At 37.3% G+C, this 17338-nt stretch overlaps 1 protein-coding gene across 1 annotated transcript in view; it reads right to left on the bottom strand.

Annotated features, from left to right (window-relative positions):
• Positions 1–3563: 3563 nt before the first annotated feature.
• LOC113272302 (dnaJ protein homolog 1-like) overlaps positions 3564–17338 on the bottom strand; it is a gene marked incomplete at its 5' end in the record, with an annotated part of 28658 nt that continues 14883 nt past the window's right edge. The window contains one exon of the mRNA XM_026522156.1: positions 3564–3704. Within this exon, the coding sequence (XP_026377941.1) occupies positions 3564–3704 (141 nt within the window). The remainder of the gene's footprint in view (positions 3705–17338) is intronic.

Consider the following 17338-nt stretch of genomic DNA (forward strand, 5'->3'; position numbering starts at 1 on the left):
GATTATGAAGGAACAATAATCTCTTCTTCAACGAAAGTAATCAGGGGAGATATGGTAGACTATTTTCTAGGTCATTGCCGATATTCAGTTTTGAAAAGTACATGACTAAAGGAACTGTCTAGAACAACTCTGAAAGTAATCAGGGGGAGATGCCGACATCAGGGGGAGGATCTAAGGATATGATGTCGACATATTTTACTTCGAAATTGAAGCTGTGTTGTACTCTTTTTCCCTTCGATCGAGAATAGTTTTTCCCAAAGGGTTTTGTTACTTGACAAGGTTTTTAGCGGGACAACACTAAAAACATCAAGCATGTTGAACATTGAAGACATAAATATCGCCGTAGATATTACTGAAAATATACGAATCAAAGAAATGAAATATGATAGTCTGTTAAGAAATTTACTTCCAGAATCAACAACATGGTCTTATAAACATTCAAGTCACCAAAGCAAAGTGTGATAAACTCCTTTTGACTGCATTAGACTAATGAAAATTGTCTGACATCAGGGGGAGCATCTAATGGTTTGTTGAGCTATTTTCCTTCATCGAAGTTGCTTTTTCCCACAGGGTTTTGTTAATCGGCAAGGTTTTTATGGGACAACAACAAACACCGGGAAGAAATTTCCTAGCTAAGGCTATTGTCTTTTCCACGAGAATTTTCTGCCTTAGGAGTTGTGAAGAAACTAGTCAACTTCAACGGATCAAAGTGATCATCTGGAACGAATCACCTTTACTTGCATCTGTCACGTTGTACTCTTTTCCCTTCGTCAAGGCTTTGTCCCACTGGGTTTTCCTTGTCAAGCTTTTAATGAGGCAACATATTCGAGTCTAACTATGTTCTAAGTTTACTTAATATTGTACTCTTTTTCTTTAGTTCAGGTTTTGTCCCTCTGGGTTTTCCTGATGAAGTTTTAACGAGGCAATTAACTTAGACTCGTCGATCTTTGAAAATGGTATTACATGTGATGAACTACATGTAAAATACGAGACAACATGTGAAGTACTACATGTGAAGAGTTTTACCAAGGTTTTGTCCCACTGGGTTTTTCCTTGTTAAAGTTTTAATGGAGCAATTATTTTAGATACAATAGTCATCAAGAAGAGAACTACATTTGAAGACCTACATCTGAAGCACTATGTGTGAAGTACTGCATATGAAGTTCTATTGGACCGCATAAGGGGGAGTGTTGTAGGGCTTTAGCCCATGGATGTGCGTCCCAATAGTAGCTAGGGCCTTATTCCTATTGTATATAAAGGATGTAACACATACTAACTCTAATGAATGGAATCTTCTTCTCTTTGTGTCTCTTTATCTTTCCCATCCACTACAAAAATAAGTGTTTTATCTGTATCAAAAATAGTTCAACAAACTGAACATAATTCACATTCTACATAAATTGCAGTTTCGGCAGTGTCACTTTGTCGTAAATTCGAGTATAAAAACTCTATTAACATCCGCACACGCTACGGGCATGCTCACACAAAAAGAAATATAGTTTTTCAGGAAAAATCCAAGTGTTTCTCAACCTAAACACAACGACAACTAGATTCACACTCCACATGGTGTTACTTCTACTTCAAATTCAAATGAATTGGGATCGCACCCTAATATTTTAAGAAAAAGAACGCGGGTATTGCACCACCAGTTATTACCCACACCAATCCACAACCTATTACAGCCAACTTGACCCTATCTCGGTCAAATATCACAGCAACCACCACCACAAACTAATACACCCCCACATCCTTAACCCAAACCAACCAACCATCATCACCTAAACTAAACCAATCACCACCCAGAAAACATCTCTCCGGACAAAAGATAGGAAACAACCAAGACTTTGAAACAATGAAGAAGACAAATAAGAACCAACCAAAAGAAAAACTCAGTAGAAAGCACTATCTTAGTAGGAAACAAAAGATCTCCAGAACCCATGGAATGTGATCCCCCATCAAAACAACATTACTCTACTAATGAAGAGGATGTGGCGTCTGGCCTTAAAAAGTCGCAGGATAAATGTTGATACAATCCTAGAATTGTCTTGGAATGGGGAATGAGGCGACAGTTCTAATTGATGCGTGTCATAACCACAACAAATTAATCAAGATATTTCCCACTAATTAACTGGTAATATAGCGGTAGTAAGAGATCGTTCCCACATAGAGCTGTGTAATTGATAGGTTATTTATATTAGCAAAATCAAAACATAGAGGGATTGTTTAAAAGTGAAATAAAAAGAAACAAATAATAAAAAGATGATCAAGGAATCCTTCGCCATTACCAAGCGATAACTGGATTAGTATACTTATTTATCTTCGTTAGAACCATTCATCACCAACCGTAGGAAAGCAGCTGGCGCAGTGTTATTCCCAAAGTCCCTTATGTAACTGATACCGAAGCGCTCGCATATCAAATTCTATCCAACTGAACCAGCAACTAGTAGCGTACTCAAGGTTTAACCCAACCGAAAGCTTTAAGTATGTGAACTTAGGTTGATCCTAGCAGTTAGACTCTTAGCGCAAGGTCCACTTACTGGTGTTGTCTTCACACACGATTGCTCCACAGAATCCCTCTGCGAGGTCTCATGTTCTCTACCTTTGTAAGGATTATTCAACAATTACACGGATATCCTAACCCTTTACTAGCAATAGAATGATCAAAAGATTAATCCAATTGTACACTTGAACAATCTATAAATCAATCATAAACCCTAATTATAGTGAAAACAAACGATAAGATGATAAAACTCTGAATAGATTTGTATAATAATGTAGATTCACGCTAGAACATTGAATTCATCCTCAATCAACAAAAGTTTAGCTTCTCATGATTACATAATTACCCGATTTCCCCCTAAAGGGGTAAACCCTAAAATATTTTATGAAGAACAATAGTATAATATGAGATGTAGAGATATATTAGATTTAGATCAAGAAGTGTCTCTTATATAGATGTCCAAGTTGTAGAAGTCCCGTGCATCGAATCCCGGTCCAAGAAGTTTCCAAACTCGCCGCAATTCCAAATATAACTCACTGCCAAAGTCAGGTCCGTGCAAAGAGGTAGCTTAGGCAGAAAAATGGGCCTCGCCCATTAACAGTAAAGTCTAGCCCAAATATATTTTTGGCTTGTCAGTTTCATGGAACTGACAACCTATTTTCTTCTTCTTTTATCACGGCTGGGTTTTCTATACGGAACTTCTCCTGGATCTTTTTTCCTTGGTTTCTCTTCTTTCAATTACGTCTAGGACTTTCAGCCGAAACTCCTCCTGAATGTTTACTTCTTTTCCCAACTTCTCTGCCAAACTCAACTCCATATCGAGTCTTGTCCACAACCTGAGCAGCAACACCATCTTATTCAGCTGCTCGAATGTCTCTAAACTGTCCAGTCCAAACCAACTTAAGTTCAACACTCAGTCTTCTCAGCTTTTCATGTACAGACTCTTGTCTCGTACTCTTCTTTATATCCATGTCCAACACGAGCTCTGCCATTCCATCTCGAGTTCTTATATCAGCCACCTTCTCCTCATCTGTTAATTCGAGCTCTTCACAGCAACGAACCATCAATCAACCACATGTGACACCACCATGAACTGAGCATCTCTGCCATACTCTTTTCCATTTCTTTTTACAGCATCATCATCTTCCGGTAATGGCAGCAGTGGCAGCAACACCACTGTCGAGTTCTCTATCTCCACCATGACCTACAACACCAATACACCATCATCTCATCTGTTTAAGATTCATCCCATCACTGCCAAGATCAATCGCTACTGCCAACCATTCATGTCTTCACCATCAACCACAACACAAAACCCTTTTCACTGCCAGCATTAAGAAAGAGCAATCTCGAGCTCATTTAAATCATGGCAAAACCATCAAACCAATTCTCTGATCTTCTCAGGCTCGAGTCTCAACCTTACCAGCATTAATCTTCCATCGTTGTTGCCGTTAGATATCAACTCCATTCTCGGCCTCGTATCAATCACCATCAACATCTCAATTCACCTTCTTCCATCACCGAGAATCACCACAGGCTCCTGTTAGAGCATAGCTCGGTCAAACTCGCATGTATTGCTATCTCAAGCATGTTTGTCAATGTTAGTAATCAAAACTATAAGTCTTGATATCTAGCCTACATAGCTAAGTCTCGAACTAGGATAGAAAAGTGTAGTTGAGCTCAAGGACTTCATGGCCATTCATCATACAACAACGAAGATCTATACAAGGAACCGTGAAACTTCATCAACAAAAAGGTATGTGGAGACTTGAACTAATCTATCACTCAAAAGTCTATCTCTTCTATCTCCTACTTCTTATGAGACAAAAGTCGTATGCTATATAGACTAGATCATACACATTTGACATTTCGATCTGAGCATTCATTGCTTATCTTTTATCTCGAAATCGTGTGTTGGTAAAGCGTTTCGCTTTGATCAAATTTATCTACCAAGTGACGAAAGTCATGAAAAGTTTCAATCACTTTAAGAATTGCTCTGACGTGAATCAGTCTGTGAATAACGGCTACATAGCGTCCTCTGAGAATGTCTCAATGATTGAAATAAGAGTTTATATTACATAACCAAGTATTCCTTGAACCGAAGTTTTCAAACTTTGTTGACCAAGAGAAATCTGGAGGATTGTATAATTGGCTTGCCGAGTCCGCGAACTGTCGGAAGTTCTCAATCGAGAACTTCTGCTGAGATTTTCCAAAAACTCGTTCGGGAACTCAGTCCACAAACCCAGTCCTCGAACTGGAGGAAGTTTTCATCCTGAGAATTTCTGCTGAGTTTGGAAAACTCAACCGATTAACTTAAGTCCGCGAACTTGTTTGTGAACTTAAGAAGGTTATGATCTAAAGATGTTCTCTGAACATGAAACATTAAATTACTAAGGAATACTTTATGCAAACCGGGGCTATAATGTTCATGAGCCGATTCAATCGAATCAAATTATCTTTGTTTCAATTGTGTCTTGTATAGTTACATAAGATCTCATAGCAATTGAACAACTCTTTAACTAGTTCATTTGAGTCAATTGAACTAGTTATGGTGATGAAGAACAAGGTTAATATGAAATGCTCATATGGTTAACCTTTTGGGTTACTATGTTGAACCAACATACACGTACACGTTTGGCCATGGTTTTCACGAACCCAGTAAACGTCTACCCAAGTGTGTGCGACAAGCTAAGTTTTCTATCTAACGGTTGTGAAATATTAGCTTGAATCTAAATCAGGTTTTCATCTAACGATGAATATGGATTGCTTTGTAACTAAGGCAAAACCCTGATTTGAAGGCTATATAAAGGAGACATCTAGCATTGTGCAAAACTAATCCCCACACGTCTGTGTGCTACTAGTGCGCCCGCTAGAGTCGATCTCCATTAACCTTTGATTTTCTTCTCTAAAATCAGGTTAACGACTTAAAGACTTCATTGGGATTGTGAAGCCAGAACGATACTACTTTATCGTAGTTGTGTGCTCTGATCTTGCATCTTCTATCGTACGAGTATAATCTATTGATTGACTTGATATCGTGAGAGTTCTCCGATAGGCAAGATAAAGAAGTCACAAACATCTTCGTCTCACTGTTTGTGATTCCTCGACAATCCGCTTGTGTAGTCAGGAAGGATTGTAGAGAGGTGATTGATTAATCTAGTCTGTTCTTCGGGAATATAAGACCAGATTATCAATTGGTTCCTGTTACCTTGATTTTATATCTAAAGACGGAACAAAACCTAGGTTTTATCTGTGGGAGACAGATTTATCCTCTTATAGACTTTTCTGTGTGAGACAGATCTGTTTATTATCAAGTATGTGATTTTGGGTTACAACAACTCTTGGTTGTGGGTGAGATCAGCTAAGGGAATCAAGTGCGCAGTATGCTACTGGGATCAGAGGCGTAGGAGTACAACTGTACCTTGGATCGGTGAGAGACTGATTGGGGTTCAACTATAGTCCAATCCGAAGTCAGTTTTCGGTAAGCTAGTGTCTGTAGCGGCTTAATACAGTGTGTATTCAATCTGGACTAGGTCCCGGGGTTTTTCTGCATTTGCGGTTTCCTCGTTAACAAAATTTCTGGTATCTGTGTTATTTCTTTTCCGCATTATATTTTATATAATTGAAATAATACAGGTTGTGCGTTCGTGATCATCAATTGGAAATCCAACATTTGGTTATTGATTGATACTGATTGATCCTTGGACATTGGTCTTTGGTACCGTCCAAGTATTCCTTGTAATCGATAAAGACTCGCTATTGTTTTTAGATTGAGTAAAAATCAAATCAAGAGAGAGATATTAACTCCTTGAGATAATTTTATCTAGATTGAGTCTGACTGCCTAGTTGATTCTCTAGCAAAGTATTTCGGAGTTAGTCCATACAGATTGCTAATCGAAATATTGGGTGGTGTTGTTAGACCCCCGCTTTTTCAATTGGTGTCAGAGCAGGCAAACACGTTTAAGACCTCATCAGTCTGTGTTTGTAGCGATCTAACTCTATGGATAAGAGTACTATTGTAGGATCAGAATCTCGCAAAAATTATGTCTCAGCGAAATTATCAATGGTATTGCACAATAGCGTCGCAGAACAATTTCAGAAATGACGTCAGCAAGGATCATGAGAAAAATGTGATAGTCTTGCGAAAATTAGAGAGCTTGCGAAATTAACATTTGTAAGGTCGCGAGAATGTCGCAAACCACATCCGAAAATAAAGGACAGATTAGCTGTCATCCACTATGTATTTCCTTATAAATAGTCATTCGAGTTGTAAAGAGGGACAGAGATCTTTTTGAGTAAGAATCAAGTAAATAGGAGAGAGAAAGTCCAAAGCAGAGATTATTCTTGACTTCTTTATCTTTCTTGTAAGAACATTAAAAAATTAATCAATAAAATTAAGAGTGTAAACCTAAAAATGAGTTGATCAACAATGAAATCATATGAGGGGTGTAGTGTAGGATTTCCTGCAACTACATAATGGGGCTAGAAACATGGACGAGTTGAAGATTATTCTAGAAAAAGCTAAAGATTGATATTGAGATTTATGAAAATTTAAAGTAATTGATTAAGAATTTTTCATAATTTCTTGAAATACTGTTAGCATTGAAGAAATGGCTAGAAGAAGAAATACATCCGAACAACCGACTACTATTAGAAGAAGCAAAAGAATTGCTGGAAGAGAAAGAAGTGAAATGGGAGAATCTACTAGAATGAGAAATAATAGAGAAAATCTAATTCAATCGCCAATTCAACAAACACTAGTTCAAGAGATGAATACAGATTATGACAGAGTGAACGTACACACTTGGCGATCAAATTCAGCAGAAGAAATAGAAGAAGAGCAACAAAATAGAAATTACAGACAGGATGAGAGAAATCAAGAAGCAGATGAAGGAATAATTCATGGAGGTGAGGAAATTGGAGCGTTAAAAACATTGAGACGAAAAATACATGAAGAAAGAAGCGCTGAGGCAGAAGAACGTGCGAATTTAACAAGACAAAATCACAAATTAAGGATGGAGAATATAAGATTGCAGAATAGAAGATCGAGAATTGTTACAAAATCATATTCCAGATCGACTAGAAGAGAAATGAGGCAAAATTCACCCGCGATCAATGCTGGAAACAATATTCAAGAAGAAATGTCAAATCCTAATGAAGAATATCGCGAAAATAGAGAAAGAATTGATGATCGTTACATTTCACAAAATGAAACTTTTGATGATGGGAAAATTGGAGGAAATCAAGAGAACGGGAAAAATCAGAGACAAAAGAACCAAGATGGTGAAGGAAATCAAGAGGAAGGAAGAAGAATTTTACATGTGAGAGAAACTCAAAGAAATCAACAGACGATTGAAGAAGAAATTGAAAGACATAATGCTGAACAAGCACGTTTAATCTGCGAACGTGAAAGATTGAGAGCGGAAATGGAAGAACAAGAGTTTCAGGAGACAATTCGCCAAAACAATCATGACAATCGGGAAAGAAGGCGTATACAAAACCGTATTAACGATACTCTCAATGAAGAGTATGGTAGAATAAAGAGAATGGATGAAAGACAGCGAATTGAATTGATAAGAAATGAACAAAATTATGAAGGGGAAAATGAACGACGTCATTTGCGAATTCAAGATAGGGATGAGGAAGAGAACCGCAGAAGAAGGAGAGATGAGGATAATGAAGAAGAGATACAAAATTTCGCAAGAAAAGATAGACCTGAACGCAGAAGAAGAGAAGCAAAATTAAAGAGACCAATGGGTCAAGATTCAGGAGTAAATAAAAAAATCTTGAAAGAATTAGAAGAAATGAGGGGAGTGCTAAATAACAGAGGAGAAGTAGGTAGAAGACAATTGGATGAAGCAATAGAAGAAGCTGCAAAAACTCCATTTACAAGGGAAGTACAATTAGGAGGAATACCACCGAAATGCAATTTTCCTGCATTAACCAGCATTTTCGATGTAACAACTTGTGCAATTCAACACATTAAAGCTTATATGAGGTGCATGTTACAACGGGAAAATCATGATGCGGTATTGTGCAAATATTTCGCATCCAGCTTAATAGGAGAAGCGTTAAAATGGTTTGAAGGTTTTCCAAAGAATACAATAACTTCATTTAATCATTTGAAGACTACATTTTTGGGGGAATATATAAGTAACAATTCCTCACGACCTGGTATAGAAGATGTGTTTGGATTAAAGCAAAGGGTTGGCGAAAGTTTGAAACATTTGACTAAAAGATGGAGAACTATGTATAGCGAAATGGCTGGCCGTGTAGATGAGAGATATCTCATATTATCATTTATCAATGTTATGTTTGCAACAAACCTGTTGTATGTCCAAATTTTCAGAGTCAAGAATACGATTACAATGACTGAATTGCGAGAACTTCAAGAAGAATACATTGCTTTAGAGGAAAGACAAAATGAAATGGAATCATATCCAGTTGCGAACACTAGCTCACAAACAGAGAATGCAAGCTTATTACCCAAGCTGATAAACACAGTGGCGAATACTTCACAAGTACAACAAGAAAAGGTGACAGGTAATAATCAGCAGAAGTTGGTAGCTATGGGGAGTCGAGATCAAGAGGAGTATGAAAGAGAAATAAATTTCTATAGTCTTTGAGGAAATAACAAGATTCAAAGACTCGATCAACCGCAAGAAACTTATGGAGGTCAAAGACCAAACTTTAATAGAGGACAAGGAGGTCACAAGGTAGCATGGGAAGAAATCAAGATGCCACCTCTAAATGCAAGTGTGCAGAAGATATGGGAAGCTATAATCTTGATGGAGAATATACCAACACCATGGAATATGGGAACAGAACCACCTCCAAATCACAGAAGTCATGAATTTTGTTCATATCATCATTTTCATGGACATACCACAAATGATTGCAGAAATGTAAAGAGAATTATTTTGAGAATGATAGATCAAGGAAAACTAAACGACTTTCTAGTAGGGCATCCGCAACCTCCACCATTACCACCACCTCCAGAACATCACAAACTGAATACGATGAAAAAGAAAGAAACATTCTTCATAGAAGTTGGTGCAAAAGCAAAAAATCTATTCTGTCACTCTATCGTACATTCATATAAGACAATTGAAGATTTTCATGATAATATTTTGAGTAGAGTGTTCGCAAGAGATAGTAATGGAAGAGAAATTATGAATATTGCGAAAATCTCGCGATTAGAGGAATGGCAGAAACAGATCATTTCTTTTACCGCAGAAGAAATTCCCGAAGGAGAAGAGGTGCATGACAATCCATTGGTAATAAAATTAGAAATTAATCCAAAACCGAAAGAAGATGAGGATGATGAAGCTGAAGATTCATGGGCAATCAATAGAATTCTAGTCGATACTGGAAGCTCTGTGAACATCTTATTTTATCATACTTATAAAACCATGGGTGGAAGAGATGATGATCTTATACCATCAACATATAAGATATATGGTTTTAATGGTACTGCTAACAAGCCTAAAGGGGAGGTTACTATGCAAATTCCATTGAAGGGAATATCTTCTGAAATCTCATTCTGTGTGTTGATGTAGAATCACCCTACAATGTTAATTGGTCGACCTTGGCTACATGGGATTCTAGGTGTAGCTTCAACTTTCCATCAATGCATCAAATTCCCTCACCCCAATGGTGTAGGAATCATAAAGGGAGATTGGGTTGAAGGAAAGAAATGTTACGAAACTGAGATAGAATCTTGCGAAGGAAGAGCAAACAAGAAGGAAAACTGGCGACACAAAATCAAGGATGTACAAAGAAGTGAGAAGTTGATGGTGGATACAATCGAAAAGAAAGGAGAAGAGATGTTACAAAATCAATGCTAGCTCAGGATAAAAAGGATGAACATACCATTACCAAGGAAGCAGTAGCAGAAAATCATAAAGAAGCAGAGGAGGGCAAAAGTAATAAAAGCAAGAAATGTATGAATGATTAAGTTGTTGACGATAATTCGCAATAAGTAAAATTCTCAAAAATACATTTGATTGAACAACAAAATTGAGATTGCGAAATTCAGATACAATATATGAATTGCGAGACTCTCGCAGAGATAATGAATTTTACAAAAATAATCAAAAGAATGACAAAAGAGAAAGAGGCGAACCTTTATGGCGTACACCCTAGTTCGCGAATAAATTTCGCAAGAGGCAAATGTAAGACCTAAAGTACGTCATATAAGGGGGTACCTGTTACATGGCTCAGGGAAAGGCTACACCGCCACCGGAACCTGAGTCATGGAGATTTGGGGTCAATAAAGCCCATCCGGGAGAGGCACCTTGGATTCTCAACTTAAGCATATGACTTAGGTTGGGCGACTAAGGTAATAAGGACTCTCCAAGGAGTGCAGAATCTGATCAAGGCGCCGAGGTACACGGTTGAGTCAAGAGTGCCAGGGGCGTGAAGCGTACCTTGCCATTTTGACAATTCTTGGCTTATACTGCACGGCCCGAAGAAGGAAAACCCCACTTAGGGTGCAGTCTCGTAACCATAAAACCCTATAGGTAAAAGGGATAAGAGGCTGCGAAAACAACTGGTTGTTGTTAAGACTGGATGGGAGGAGCTAACCTTGTATGGTAGAAGTACGCCTCCTTGAAGGGGCAACCAGGGGGAGATAAGGGCGGCACCCTCCATTAGGGAGCTGATAAGTGTCTTAAGACGCAAATGTCATGAGGCTTTTATTCGCAAGGATATTAAGGCTTGTCATATTTGTGCAACAATCCTGAAGAGGCAATAATACAAAAGAAAAAGATAAGACGAGATCAATGGGTTTTCGCATGAAAGTGCGAAGACGTCCTGCGATTTCGCAAGACGGCAATGTCATGGGTTTATTTTCGCAAGAATATTTAGGCCTGTCATATTGTCGCAACATTCCTGAAGAGGCCATAATACAAAAGAAAAAGTTAAGGCAAGATCAATGGGTTTTGCATGAAAATGCAAGGACGTCCTGCGATTTTGTCGCAATGACAAGAGGTGGCATAATAAGACCTTTAATTAGGAAGGAAAATAAGACCACACAGGAATGAGATTTTGAAAAGAACAAAATTCACTTCGCAAAAGGTTGCGAAATTATACAATAAGAAAAGTTTATGAAATCTCTCATTTGGATTCAAATAACAGAGGCAAGTATGGGAATGTATGAAATTAGAAAATGTTATTTCCATATGAGAGATTTACTCAAAAATTCAAGAATTAATATTATATTGATTAATGTATTGCAAAGAAGAATTGTTTTCATTCGCAGGTCAAAATGAAAGAAACACAAATATACAGAAAGAAGAAATAAATGTACAAGTATTACAAAGAATCAAAGAAGAAGTAAAGATATTTCTTGGTTAATCCTCATTATCTTCACAGACTTGTTTCCTTCTTCATCTGCGTCAGAATCTTATCACCATCAGAACTTCCATCACTATCAGATTCTTCATCGTCAGCTTCATATCAGAGATAATCAAACTGGGAGTATTCTGTGGGATTTCTTCTAAAAGACAAGGATAATCAGAATGTGGGATATTATGATCATCACAAACCATCTGGATGGTTTGATTGCGAAAATGCATAGCGTCATTCTTAAAACTCAGTGATTTGATTTGATTCTTCAATCTAGAATACTTGTCGTTGCGAGAAGAAAGATTCTTTGCGAGTTCCTCCTTTTCAGCTTCAAGTTCTTCAATCTTTTCACGATATTTATTTTCAGAATCTGCGAACAAAAGACAACCAATTATTAACTTGATGAAAATTCATAAGAAGCAAAAGATTAGTAAAGAAGAGCAATTAGCAACCTTCTCTGTCAGAAATCATGTCTCTAATCAAGGCTGTATGTTCAACTTGGAGACTAACATTTACGCCTAAATCTTTTCTAGCATCATCTAAAATTTTCGCAGCCCAGACAAATTCATCCTCACTACTTATGAGAAGACGAGAACGAATTTGATTTTCCCTTTCGCAGAGTTCAATATTCTTGCGGTTAGCTTCATCTCGCTCAAGTTGAACTTCAAGGAGAGCCTCTTGGAATTTCGCTAAAGCCTTGGCACCTTGATCAGAGATACGATCTTATCATCTATGAGACCGCTAATTTGGTTCTTAATCATTGGTTTTCTTTGGAATCAATAAGGAGACGCTTAAATCTGTTGGCTAAGCCTAAACTGGATCTATGATCAATTTCTAAGAGGCGAAATTTCGATCTAAGTTCATTTAGAGAAAGAGATGAAATTCTATCATTTGAGAAAGCTATTTAAGGAATTGTTAAGACGTTCAAGAAGGGTATCATTATCCAAGGCATTAGGAAATGAGCGAAGAAGGGTAGCTTCATCAGAAAGACCATAAATGTCTGCAAAAAGGATTTAAATAAGATAAAACAACAGATGAATGAATAAAGAGAAAAGAGAAAAGTAACATACCGTAAAGCTGATTATTAGCTTGTTGAAGACTAGAAATTTTATCTTATAGAGGAAGAATCAATTTCTAATTGTCTATTTTTCTCGCGAAGACTTTAACTTCAGCTTCCAATTCTTCATTCTTTTGCGAAATTGAAGATTCTTCTTTTCAAGATTTTCGCGTCTTCTCTCTAGATCTGAGGCAACACAAAAGAAGCTTTTCCAGCCTGCGAAAAGAAATAAAAAATATTAATATAGAAAAGATTTTGAGTTATAATAAGAAAAAGTAAAAGATAAAAGTATACCAGACTATTGAGAGAATGCAAGAAGTCGGGAGTCACTGATCTAGAAACTCCGCGAAGAGAGTATCACCATCCAGTAAAGGGACATCACAAAGGGTAGCGAGAGCTTTGCAGGTATTTGCGAATTGGCTATCTCCCATCCTTGTAGAGAATCAGAAAAGAGGCCAGAAAGCTTAGCCATAGAAGATTCAGGTGGAGAATCTTCAGTTGCAGCAAGATCATCGTTCTCATCACCCTTATCATTTCAGAATTTCGTTAGGAAGAACATTTGAAGGAGAAGGAACGAACTTTTCTTTCTTTGGAGGAGGACCAGTTGATTTTTCCCTGCGAAGAGTACCTTTACCTTTATCACCAATCTTCGCAGCATCAACAGATTCTTCTACTTCAGCAATAACTTCACACACAGATAGAAATAAGAAATGGAAGCATGGAAGTAACAGTACTATTTAAAGTCATAAAGAAAATTTCTTACCTCATCTGTGTATGAGCGAAGAGCTAACAGAGTACTAGATTTCCCAGTCCTGTTATAACTATCCTTTAGTTTTTGGATCTGCGGAATGTCGCAAGAGTTAGCGAACAGAATAGTAAAAATCAATAAAGAATATAAAATGAGTTAAAGGGAGAAATACCTCTTTCTCCTTCTCGGGCCAGGAGAAAACCCAAGGTTGATATGCAGCGAGATTCGCAGGAAGAACGTTTGATCCAGCAATGTAGGACCCTTTAGCATTAACACACCATTTGTCATCTTTGGATTGGCGAGGAGTTGTGTTTTTACCAGAATGCCAGTCAATATCTTGCATAAGAATTTTGGCTTCATCAATGTTATCTTTCTTCTTAATCGAATACCCCAGCGAGTATTCTCTTTCTTCATGGAGATAAGTTCGTAGTTTTCAAAGAAATTCGCCACTGTATATTTCAGCAACTATCTCTAGGTGCGAATTTTGGATCCCTAAGTTCTTGGAGTAAAGAGATCCTCTACCAGCACCACGATTAGCGAACTCTAGCATCAGACGGATGCAGTCCCCACTTAGTTGGAAAATGGCTCGCGAAAATCCCGGATGAGCGAGAATTTCATAAAATAAAGGAATGTCTGGGTTATAAAGAGGAATAGGGAGACCTGCGAGAATTTGACCTAGCGAAATTATGATTGATTGATCATCACACTTTTGATTGGAGAAAAGCTTGACAGAAAGAATTGATTTGGCATTCACACCACGAATGGGGGAGAGTGTAAGACCTTTATTAGCAAGATCTTTTTGGACATCTTGTAGATTCTTCTCATATCTATGACCACTTGGAGCCATGATTGAATATAGAGTATGGAATGTATAGAAAGCAAAAGAATTGAAGGAAGAAAAAATTACAGCAGCAGAATTTGCAGAAGAATGATAGAGTTGCAGAGATGAGAGAATAAAAATAGAAGAGAAAGTAAAAAGAAAAGTGGAAAGAGGGAGGGAGAAGAGTATATAAAGAAAATTTACTTCTCGAAGAAATAAACACCATTAAGACGAAGAGACGTGAGAGGTTGAAAGGTGGCAGTTACAGAAGACGTGTCAAGAAATAAATGGAAGAGAGAGTACGTGTGATAAATGTGGAATATGAAAAGATAAGCAGTTGCGGCATTTCTCACATCATTCTATACTTTGCAGAGAAGATATGAGAAGAGGCAAGATGTAGGATCAGAATCTCGCAACAATTATGTCTCAGCGAAATTATCAATGGTATTGCACAATAGCGTCGCAGAACAATTTCAGAAATGACGTCAGCAAGGATCATGAGAAAAATGTGATAGTCTTGCGAAAATTAGAGAGTTTGCGAAATTAAAATTTGTAAGGTTGCGAGAATGTCGCAAACCACATCCGAAAATAAAGGACAGATTAGCTGTCATCCACTATGTATTTCCTTATAAATAGTCATTCGAGTTGTAAAGAGGGAGTGAGATCTTTTTGAGTAAGAATCAAGTAAATAGGAGAGAGAAAGTCCAAAGCAGAGATTATTCTTGACTTCTTTATCTTTCTTGTAAGAACATTCAAAAATTAATCAATAAAATTAAGAGTGTAAACCTAAAAATGAGTTGATCAACAATGAAATCATATGAGGGGTGTAGTGTAAGATTTCCTGCAACTACAACTATCTCTGATAAACGCGTCACCAGTAATAAAGATTCTCTCTCGTCTATTCTATTAAAGAGAAAAGCTGTTCTATCTTGAATATAGAAAAACCTTGTGGTTCGACGAGACAGACAAACAATGGCAGGTGTGTTCTTGATCTCCATTCGAAAGAGACCTTCTCTTCTAATGAGTGGGATACAACTGAAGAGAGTAATTTGATTCTAAATCTTGTTAGAATTCAAGCTGTCATATTGGATCAGCTAAAACACCATGTCAATGTTCTTCTTGGTATTGTAAGAAATTGCAAAGTCCATGGCAATGCTGAAGATCATCCTTCGTGCTTAACTCTTGAGGCCAGCCTCGAAAAGGATGCTTTGGATATTGAACGTCGTTTGAATAAACTCTCCGTTCAAGTTTGTTCAAAGCAATCTAATATACCAAGAACTTCTGATGCTTTACATTCAGAAGTAAAAACAGGTGTTCCTAATATTTCCACCAAACTTAGGACACTCTGTAAAAAGCACAAATCTTATGATGATGATATTAAGACGACTTCCTCCAATCATTCTTATGATAAAAAGGTATAGCTACGGATCTTCAACAACGATGGTGCTAAACTTACAACCTTCGGGATCATTGGAGTACTTGGAAGGACGAAAATTTCAAGGAACGTTGAAGATTAGACTATAGAATAGGAGCCACTAAAGTTTATGTTTTTTGTATTCCATATGTATTAATAGTTTTGTCACTAAAATTGACAAATGAGGAGATTGTTAGAGCATAGCTCGGTCAACCTCGCATGCATTGCTATCTCAAGCATGTTTGTCAATGTTAGTGATCAAAACTATAAGTCTTGATTTCTAGCCTACATAGCTAAGTCTCAGACTAGGATAGAAAAGTGTAATTGAGCTCAAGGACTTCATGGCGATTCATCATACAACGACGAATATCTATACAAGGAACTGTGGAACTTCATCAACAAAAAGGTATGTGGATACTTGAACTTATCTATCACTCAAAAGTCTATCTCTTCTATCTCCTACTTCTTATGAGACAAAAGTCGTATGCTATATAGACTAGATCATACATATTTGACATTTCGAGCTGAGCATTCATTGCTTATCTTTTATCTCGAAATCCTGTGTTGGTAAAGCGTTTCGCTTTGATCAAGTTTATCTTCACCTAGTGACGAAAGTCATGAAAAGTTTCAATCACTTTGAGAATTGCTCTGACGTGAATCGGTCTGTGAATAACGGCTACACATCGTCCTCTGAGAATGTCTCAATGATTGAAATAAGAGTTTAGATTACATAACCATGTATTCCTTGAACCGAAGTTTTCAAACTTTGTTGATCAAGAGAAATCGGGAGGATTGTGGAATTGGCTTGCCAAGTACGCGAACCTAGTTCGCAAACTCAGTCCGCGAACTGTCGGAAGTTCTCGACCGAGAATTTCTGCTGGGATTTTCCAAAAACTCGTTTGTGTACTAAGTCCGCGAACTGGCGGAAGTTCTTATCCCTAGAATTTCTGCTGAGTTTGGAAAACTCAACCGATTAACTTAAGTCTGCGAACTTGTTTGTGAACTTAAGAAGGTTATGATCTAAATATGTGCTCTGAACATGAAACATTAAATTACTAAGGAATGCTTTATGCAAACCGTGGCTATAATGTTCATGAGCCGATTCAATCGAATCGAATCATCTTTGTTTCAGTTGTGTCTTGTGTAGTTACATAAGATCTCATAGCAATTGAACAACTCTTTAACTAGTTCATTTGAGTCAATTGAACTAGTTATGGTGAATAAGAACAAGGTTAATATTAAATTCTCATATAGCTAACCTTTTGGGTTACTATGTTGAACCAACATACACGTACACGTTTGGGCATGGTTTTCACGAACCCAGTAAATGTCGACCAAAGTGTGTGTGACAAGCTAAGTTTTCAATCTAACGGTTGAGAAATATTAGCTTGAATCTAAATCAGGTTTTCATCTAACAGTGAATATGGATTTCTTTGTAACTAAGACAAAAC

This window comes from Papaver somniferum, chromosome 4, assembly GCF_003573695.1.
Source record: "Papaver somniferum cultivar HN1 chromosome 4, ASM357369v1, whole genome shotgun sequence".
NCBI lineage: Eukaryota > Viridiplantae > Streptophyta > Magnoliopsida > Ranunculales > Papaveraceae > Papaver > Papaver somniferum.